The sequence below is a fragment of the Pteropus vampyrus genome, unplaced genomic scaffold (genome assembly GCF_000151845.1).
Source record: "Pteropus vampyrus isolate Shadow unplaced genomic scaffold, Pvam_2.0 Scaffold23, whole genome shotgun sequence".
Taxonomy (NCBI): domain Eukaryota; kingdom Metazoa; phylum Chordata; class Mammalia; order Chiroptera; family Pteropodidae; genus Pteropus; species Pteropus vampyrus.
In genome coordinates this window covers 3867178-3876692 of record NW_011888804.1, presented here as the reverse complement: position 1 = coordinate 3876692, position 9515 = coordinate 3867178, and the positions used below count along the sequence as shown (strand labels likewise).

The window sequence follows — 9515 nt, the reverse complement described above, 5'->3', positions numbered from 1 at the left end:
TTCGGTTGGCAGTCCCACCAAGATTGCACACGGTAGATGAGTTCCTCAAGAGAAAAACTGTGGTGCTGTCACCTGGCAGAGGAAAGGGATCATGGGAAGGCCAAAACATCCTTGTCCACTGTGCTCCCCTTACGACAGCTAGAGCTCAATGAGTTTAAAACTGAGCTCTTTATCTTCCCCTCCAAACTTCCTCTCCCAATTTCCCTAGTGTCTTCGGGTCCCCACCATTCTCCCCCAGTCACCCAAATTCAAAACTGTCTTTCACTCACCAAGTCCTACTGGTTCTTTCTTCTTTCTATTTCGTTGGCTTGCACTGTGTCTGTAGCCACTTCTAACTGTAAAGGTGTCTGAGAAGGTGAGTACTAAGTTATTTCCAGCCTCTACAGTATAGGCAAGCAAAAGGGAAGGAGATTGGGAAGGGGATGGTGCCTGCCACAAAGGGTCGTAGCCTAATGAGAACCTATAATGAGAATTCGACCCAGCCTGGAAGCCCAGGAAAGGCTTCACTGAAGAAGTGGCGCTTGAACTGAGATACGCGTATAAGGAATCAATTTGACAAGGAGGAGAGAGAACAACATTTCAGGAAAAAGAAACAGCAGGTGCAAAGGCCCTGAGGTGGAAAGTTTATAATATCTCAACCTATCTATCTGCCGCCAGTCCTTTCTCTATAAATCATCCACACACCAGATCTTTCTCAATAATATGATTTTATCCTGTTAAAACTTTTCCTGAAATCCAAATGGATCCCAGTTTCCCACGAGGTAAAGTCCCCACTCTGACGTTGAAGGCTGGTTATCATCTCAACTTATTCTGTGACTACAGTTTTAGCCACTTCTTCCTACAATTGTCGAACCTTCCTGTGTACATTTTTCATATCCCAAACTAGGTTATAAACTCTGGGAGGACAGGAATCATACCTTGCATCTCTTTTATATCCCCGGGGGCTCAATCGATACCAGAATAAATGATTACAGGCATGATCTTCATTACAGGGAGCAGGAGTAGATGCAAGCAGACCAGTTAAGAAGCTCTGTAGTCATCTAAGTAAGATATTATAAGGCCCTTCAGTGGCAGCGAGGCTGCCGAGAAGGAAAGGGACTAGAAGCTGTTAAGGAGAGGACACAGCTAGAATGGGGTGGCAGACTGGATGTGGGGGGTGAGGAAGAGCGGGGGGGGGTGGCGCCCAGGTTTCTGACTTGAGCAACTAGGAGGGCAGGATCGCTGATCATGAAGACAAAGGATAAAGAGGGAGTAGGGTGAGGGGTGGGCACAGCCAACCCTGGGCAGTAAGCATTCAGTAGGCACCTCTGGATCTTCAGCAAGGTCCAGAGACTCAGACTGGGGAATCACCGAAGTCCCAGACTTGGGATTGTGGACTAATAATATCAGTTATTATTTACTGAGCACTCGCAATGTTCAGACCCTGTGCCAGAAGCTTCCCATTGAAGCTGGAGATCTCTGTCTTATGGCCAACGAAGCCCAGGCTTAGATATCCAAGGTCTCCAAGCAAGGATGTGAAACCAGCTGGGGCTGCCGCCAAGCTGGGACTCTTAGCCGTGGCGTCACACAGGCAATCTAAATGACAGATTTCTAACTGCCGCCATAGATTTTTCTGAAGCCGTCTTTTAAATAAAGTTTTCATTTTGTGATAGTTGTAGTTTTACAGAAAAGTTGCAGAGATAGTACAGAATTCCCATACGCCCTTCGTCCAGCTCCCCCAGTAGAAAGATCTCCCATAACCTCGCTATGTTTCTCAAGACTGAGAAATTAACATCGGTACAAGGCTGTCAGCTAAGCTATCGACTTGATTTGGATTTTGCCAGTTTTCCTACTTATGTCCTTTTTTCCATTCCAGGATACCACATTGCACTTAGCAGACCAGTTTTTTTGTTTTGTTTTGTTTTGTTTTCAATTGTATTTTGAAATCGTTGTTCATCCCAGCTCTATCTTCAAAATCCGTGCTTGAAAACCAGTGCCAATGGGCTGCGCTGGGCCCAGTCCTGGACGTTCTCAGCTCTACCGTTTGCTCTGTCCCTGTTCTGCTGTTTCTTAGGCTGCGGCCCCCAGCAGGCCTCATTGCCCAGGCTGGCTTGTCACTTGGTTCGTCTCTGGGTTTGGCCAATGGGAGGCCCTGGTGTTAGACCTGAGGGTGGGAAGGAGGGAGAAACCGGAGTATTTCTCCCCTCTCTCTGCTTCGGGTCATGAGCATTTCCAGCCATGGTCACAGCTCCTTTGGGGGCTATCGTTACTTCGGGACAGGAAATGGCTGTGATTCCAGCTTCCCTGGGGTGACCCTGATCCCCAAGCTTGCTACCTCCTCTCCTGCGGTGGCTTCCTGCCATTAACAATTGCTGGGGGGTGGGGAGCGGTCCAGCTTCCCCTGGTTGGCCTCTCTACCCTTCCATCACCTCCATCGCCAGTTTTCTGTGTTTAAATACTCAGAATGATGTCAGCATTCCTGGTTGGCCCCTGCCTGACACATGTGCCCAAGACCCAGATCTGCACTTGGCCCTCCTACCCTTGCGGCCCTGACACTGTCACAAAGCTACAAGCTGCTTTCAGTCAGGGGTTCTGTGTAGAAGCCACAGAGCAGCTGAAATGAGGTCTCCATGTCAAGTGCACAGCTGCTGTGGCCGCACCAGCCACATCCAATGTCTGCACAATTCTGCTAAGTCCTTACTCCTTCCTTTTTTCAGGATGTCTGGAGATAATAAAAGACAGAGACCCATCTAGTCTACCAACGTCTCACTCTCCCAGGACGTACAAAGACAAAGAATTAATTAAATGGCTTTAGACGTTCTCTCCGTGGGCCCCCTCTACCAAGGCCCCGACATCAACAGAATACGGGTGACGGCAGAGCCATCCAAACTGCCAGCCTTCCTGCTAAAATCCTCGGTCCCCTCTAAGACCAAACTCACCACTATTGAGACCAAGAGGATCATGTCCGTACTGGACGAGACCATCTACAAGGTGGAGTTGGCGACCCTGCTGTCATACGTGGCATCCCGTACCGAGGATCTGGAGGGGATGCTGGGAGGGGACATCATGAAAGCCGTGAGAGAGCATGAGGACCTCTGCCAGGCCTTCCTGGACAAAGCCAGTTACCTGCAGGATGAAGAAAGGCAACTGCAGGAGGAAGAAGAGTTTGAGGAGGAAACGTGGTTCAGAGACCAGCTCCTCTCCATACAGCTGCAGAAAAGCCACTTCCTACCGCTTAGGCAGCAGATCAGGGAATCCACCAGGAACGTCCTGAGACTCTTGCTCAGTAACCCACAGGCCGCCAAGCTCTTGCAGATGCAGAGGCTGGGCAGAAGTGCAGAGGCTCAGACTTTTATCGATAGCCTGATGGAACTCCGGGGTTTCCTGTTTGAGAAGCTACTCACCAGTCCCATGGAAGCTAGGGAAAAGGCTCAGTTCATACAGGATATCACCAGACGGAACAAAAGGAACCAAGAGATCATCGATGCTCTTGAAAATGAATTGGCAGAAAGCATGAAGACCAGGGACGCGGAGGTACCGCTTTACAGTCAGTACGGGTCACGTTTTGGGAGGAGTCCAAATCTTTTGGCAGTTGGGTTTTTTCCCGTGACATAAAAAACTGTTTTCATTTATTCCACAGATATGGTTTTAAGTACTTACTAGGTGCCACGTCTTATAAATAAGTCAACATGGTCCCAGCCTCATGGAGTTCATGGTAGGGAAGGCAGGTCTTAAAGAGCTGATTTCGTTACAGTTTTGAGAAGTACAGCAAAGGGTAAATATAGGGTGCTATAAGGGAGTGATACAGAAGAACTGAACCAAAAGGGTCCGGGATGTTGAAGACATGATGAGAGGTGTGAGCCAAACAAGTGAGGTAGGGAAGAACTTTCCAGGCCAGGGGTAGGCAAACTTTTTTTTACAAAGGGCTGGATAGTAAATGCCCTTGGCTTTGTGGGCCAGGCAGTCTCAGCTGTAATTGCTGAATGCAAATGCCATTACAGTGTGAAAGCAGCCAGAAACAATTCATAAATGAATGGGCTATGTTCCAATAAAACTTTATTTGCAAGTACAGGCAGCTGGCTAGATTTGCAGACCCTCATCCCAAGTGGAGGGAGGGTGTGTGCCTAGGTCCTCAAACGGGGATTGGCCTAGCCGCTTCAGAAATCCAAAGACTCCTGGCGAGCCAGAAAGAAGGAACAAAAACAGACCTGGAATGAGGGGCGGGGGAGAGATCACACAGGATTTGGGGTCTGAGCAAGGAATGTGCTCTTTATCCTGAGGGCAAGGGGTAGGTGGGAGGGGCGGAAGCTCTAGAAGAATTTTTAAGAAGGGAAATGATCCCAACCTGATCATAATAATTTTGGACACATACACGTATTGCTCTTTACATATAAAGCCTTACAAACTCCCTGTGAGGTGGTGATAAATATAGGTTTGGCTGCTTAAAACAGAGACGCCCAAAATGATAGCAGCTCAGTTACGATGGAAATGTATTATTCCTCTTTAGTGGAAAAGCTGGGGCCGGCATGGAGGCACTGCTTCAGAAAGTGGTCAGGGGCCCAGGCTCCTTCCACCTGGCTTCTCTGCTGTCCCCCATTGTGGGACTTCTAACTGTGGACCTAGAAGGTTGCCAAGGCTTTCTGCCATCACGTCACCACGGGTCCGGCCATCGGGAAGGAGGAAAAGGGGAGAGGACTTGGTCCTGCCCTTTAGGGACGTGAGCCGGAAGCAGCACACAGGGTGGTTCTTAGCTACGCCCAGCAGCAAGAGATGCTGGGATGGGTGGTGTGTTGCCGGGGCCGTGTCCCCAGCAGAACATTCTGCTGCACGGCCTTTCTGGGGAGAACGGGTCTTGGGGGACAGCCAGCCAGCGCTGCCACAGGCACGTCCATTTTCATCCCTGTGACAGGTGAGAGATCAAGGCCCTGTGAAGCTATTGGCCACCCTGTCCCCATTCTCTAGCTCAGGCAGTGCCCCCTTATGGTCTCACGGATTTTGCCCTTTAAGGCATTCATCAGATTTCATTCATAAATATTTGTGTGATTAGTTGACGATTTGATTTGGGTCTCTGGCTCCCCACAAGAGGACAGGTATCTTGTCTCTTTTGTGTCCCCAGTGAGCCAGGCACAAAATTGGGTTATGGTAACCATTTGCTGGGTGGAGAGGTGACAGGCTCCTGGGTGCTCAATCAGAGGAGGCCACTCATAGATTAGACAAGGTGTCCCTTAGGGACAAGGAGAGGGCCCCAAATGGCTTTTCTGGTCACATTTGGGTAGTGGAACTAGCTTGGGGCTTCCAAGTTGGACAGATTTAGGGTCGAGTTCCATTTTTGCTAGGTGGGCAAATTTCATCATGTCACTGGACCTCAGTGAGGGGCGACACCAGTCAAGCGTATTATAGAGTCCACAAGAAAAGCTTGGACTACTAATAATACTGCTAATACTGCCTGCTCTAAACGCCAACACCTAGAGCGTGAAGCTGCCCACAGGATAAGCTTGCCCAAAAGCTGCCTCTTCCCTCCCAGCTCCCAGTGTGTGGGAAGTGAGCTCAGACCCCCCACAGCCCTGCTGCCGGCTGACCCCAGCCCACGACCCAGCCACAACACCAGTGGGTTCAGAAAGACTCTAGTGCTTGTGGTCAGGCTTCCAAGCTTATTTACAAAACAGCCCCATCCTCCTCCCCATCCTCCTCCTCCAGTTTATTTTAAAACAAACTGAGCAGGGGACGAGCCGGGCCCTCAAGGGAGAGTGGGTGGCCATCCTGCAGAGTGTTTCTCTCACTCATTCATCGCACTGTGTCTCTACCGACTGGGCGATCCTTTGCTGTCCCAGACCTCTTCTAGGGCCTTGCTCTGCTTGCCTGTGCCTTTCACTCGTGCAGGGAAATGTGGGGGGCGGGGGGACCGAGAACCTGGCCTCTGGATCAGACAGAGGTAGTTAAGGCAGGCAGCATGCCCCGCCCTAAGGATCAGGCGGCGATGGATGGCCGGCTTCTCCTATGCTGATGGGTGGTCACATGGGTATTCACGGAGCCTCTCCTCTTCCTGGCCCAGGTGGAGAAGGAGAACTTTGTGATCCAAGAACTGAAAAATCACCTGCACCAGGTGCTCAGGTTCTCGGAGAACAGCCTCCTACGCACCAAGCAGGAGTCCGAGAAGCAGCAGAAGGCGGACTACCGGGCCTCGCAGGCCAGGGTGGCCAAGATCCAGCAGGAGATCCTGCACCTGCGGTCACAGTTCCACAACCTGCTCATGGAGAACCGGGAGGCAGAGCAGGCGCTGAGGAAGGTGCTCCGGGAAGCAGCGGGGACGGGACAATGGAGCCACTGGGGCAGGGCAAGGGGCGGAGGGAGGTCCAGTGTGTAGGGCATGGCAGGGTTGCCGCAGCCACCCAGGGAGCAAGGGCAGCCCAGGCTTGAGCCGGCATCCCCCGGGAGGCAGGAGGGTGTAGCCCCGGGGACTGGGGACAGAGAGACCAGGTCCTGTCCTGCTGCACCTCGGCTCTGTGACCTTGGGCAAGTTCTCTAACTCCTCTGAGCCCCACAGGGATGCTAACACCGACCTTGCTCACATACCATGCGAAGGCAAGGAAGGAGCACATGAACCTGAGTCCAGTTACTTAACTCCCTCTGAGCCTCAGGTTTCACACCTTGAAAATGAAAGTCTTCAGGGGTTATTACGAGAACTAAAGGAGATGATAGAGAGCTGGCGCATAGTAGGTGCTCCATAAATATCATTTCTTCATTAGCCTTCTCCACCACCTCAGCCGAGACCGAGGCCCAGTAGGCACCCGGCTTGCTTCCACGGCCCTCGCTTTCCTCGCGAAGGGCACCACCCTCTCTAACGCTTGTTCCCGGTTTCCGCTTAAGGTCGCGACCCTTGCGCACCTGATGGCAGCCGTGGGCCTGCGTGCCCATGAACATGCTGGTGCAACCATTCTTGGGGGTCGCGGGCCCCCTGAGGCCAGCACATCCTTTTTTTTTTTTTTTTTTAATTAAGGTGAAAGTCCCATAAGAAAGTTAACCATTTTAAAGTGAACAATCCCACGGCATTTCGTGCCTTTACAGTGTTGTGCGACCATCACCTCTGACCAGGTCCAAAAAACATTTCGTCCTCTCAAAAGAAAACCCCACATGCATGAAGCGGCTGCTCCCCACGCTCCCCACCCTCCCGCCCCCAACAGCCACTGATCTCCTTCCTATCTCTGTAGATTTGCCTATTCCGGGCACTTCGCGTGAATGGAATCTTGTAATACGCAGCCTTTTGTGTCTGGCTTCTTGCACTTAGCATCGCGTTGTCAAAGTTCGCCCACGTAGCATTTACGGGTACTTCGTTCCTTTTTATGGCTGAATAACAAGCCACACTATGTATAAGAGCCGATCTTTTCAAAACAAAATTAAATCCACCCAGTCACTTCCCCTGTCGCTTACACTAGAGTCCACGCCCCGCCCCTCTGACGCTCCCTCCGTGTCCCTCTCATCCTGCCCTCCCTGGGACCGGGCTCCTCCTCAGCCACTCTGTTCCAGCCCCCCTGGCTCGATTTCTGTTCTTTAAAAACCACAAACTAGTTCCCGCCCCTGGGCCTTTGCACCTGTTGCTCCCTCTGCTTAAAATGCTCTAGAGCCAGACTGCTGGCTTCAAATCCAGGCTCTCGCACCCATCAGCTCTGTGACCTTGGGCAAGTGAGTGAGCACGTCTGATCCTCGGCTTCCTCATCTGTGAAACGGAGGGGAACCTACCCGCATGGATAGGCGAGGCGCGTGAGGCACCCGTGACAGGGCCGGCTGATGCGGACGGTGCTGAGTGCTGTTTACTGTTAATACTAGTCTTTGGATTTTTTTTAGAAGAAATATAAAGTGGAGACGGAAATTGAGAACTGGATCCAGAAATACGATATAGAGATGGGTGAGAAGCAGGTATTCGTCGCTGCATAAGTCTCTCTCGAGTGCATTTCCTAAGACCCTCGTAGAATGGGGAATTAGGAGGAGCCCCAGGATGGTCCAAGTTCTGGGCCTCCCCAGGGGGGCCTTGTAACGTGGGCCTGAAGCCGGCCCCCTTCCTGCCCTTTCTTTTGGCTCAAGGGTTTGTCTAGCTTGGGGCAGTGAGGGGAGAGGTAGGAAAGGAAGGAGCCAGAAGCTCTGAGCCACTAAGAAGTGCTTGACACTAGGACCTATGATCCTGGCTCCATCTAGTGTTCACATCCCATACTGTCTGTTCCCTCTTCTCATCCCCAGCAGACTCAGGCATGAGCTTGCCTCCACCTGACTGCATGAGACATGCCACTGCTGGGACATAGCAGTGAAGAAAGTCCTCCTTATCTTTTGGAGGGTCTACTCTAGTGTCTTACCAGCCGTGTGACCTTAAGCAAGAGACTTGACCTTGTTTCTCTAGTCCCAAGGAGGGGGTGGATTCCTGGTCAACTCTGTGTCCTCTGAAAAGTCCTTGGCTTCTGGTAGATACTTGGTCAACATTAGTGGAAGAGAAGGTGGGAAATAGGTGTGAATTACAACAGGAGAGGCCACAGTTACACACAAGGAGGAACTGGAGGACGGTCACCTGAGGGTGTTCGACTGTGGTATCTCTGCGGAACGGGCAGCTTCGGTGGCAGCAGCTTGCGTTTTTTATGTCCCCACTGTGCGCCTGGCACGGCATCCAGTAATCCCATCTATCTCGTCATTTAATCCTGGAAGCCGCTCCCATCTACCCCACCCTGGGGGTTGGGATCGTCCCCATGTTTCAGATGAGGAAAAATGAAGGCTTGAAAGGCGGAACCTCTTAAGGCCTGGCCAAACTCTGAACTCACTCCGGCCAACCCACGAGCCGTGTTCTTTCCTTGTTGCTGAAATTATTTCAGTCGGGTCCCACCCCGAGCTAGGAAGCAAGGCATCTCCCCGCCCATTCTCATGCGGGCCTTGGAGGCAGAAAGGCTTAGTGCAGGTGGCATCTGGCTGGGGCAGAAGCCCCTTTGGGAAGGGAGGGGCTGTATGCAGAGGAGGACGCAGGCGTGCCCGATGCCTGGTGACCCCCCCATCCCGGCCTTCCCCAGGATGAGTACGAGGAGCTGGACATCATCCACAAGGAGGAGAAGGCCCAGCTGGAGGAGCTGAAGCAGAGGTACAACGCGCTGGTAGAGGAATTCGCCCAGATCCGCGAGGAGCGGGAGATCATCAACAAGAAGAAGGTGGAGGCCGAGCAGGAGCTGATGCGCATGATGCGGGCCGCCACGCTCATCCAGGCCGTGTGGAAGGGCTACCTGGTCCGCTCCATGCTCAAGTCCAGGAGGAAGCGGGGCAAGGGCAAAGGGAAAGACAAGAAGGGCAAGGGCAAGGGCAAGGGCAAGGGCAAAGGCAAGAAGTGAGGGCCCCTCCCCCCAGCCCTACTTTGACCCCCGTGTACTTGTCGCACCCCTCACCTCGCAGAGAGCAGGCCAGGAAGCCACTGGAATGGGGAGCCCTGGCTTCAGTGTGTTTTCAAAATTAAAAACCATTTTAAACCGCATCCTACCGATAAATCTCATTTTACCCAGGACTGTCGTCTG

The 9515-nt window shown here is 52.1% G+C and overlaps 1 protein-coding gene across 2 annotated transcripts in view; it reads left to right on the top strand.

The window, feature by feature from the left end:
- Positions 1-9475, top strand: part of IQCD (IQ motif containing D) — a 19299-nt gene extending 9824 nt beyond the window's left edge. For both annotated transcript variants that reach the window (XM_023528234.1, XM_011355824.2), the window contains exons 2-5: positions 2697-3513; positions 6032-6265; positions 7822-7893; positions 9024-9475. In XM_023528234.1, the coding sequence (XP_023384002.1) occupies positions 2785-3513; positions 6032-6265; positions 7822-7893; positions 9024-9335 (1347 nt within the window). In that variant the 5' untranslated portion in view covers positions 2697-2784 and the 3' untranslated portion in view covers positions 9336-9475. The remainder of the gene's footprint in view (positions 1-2696; positions 3514-6031; positions 6266-7821; positions 7894-9023) is intronic.
- The last annotated feature ends 40 nt before the right edge of the window (positions 9476-9515 follow it).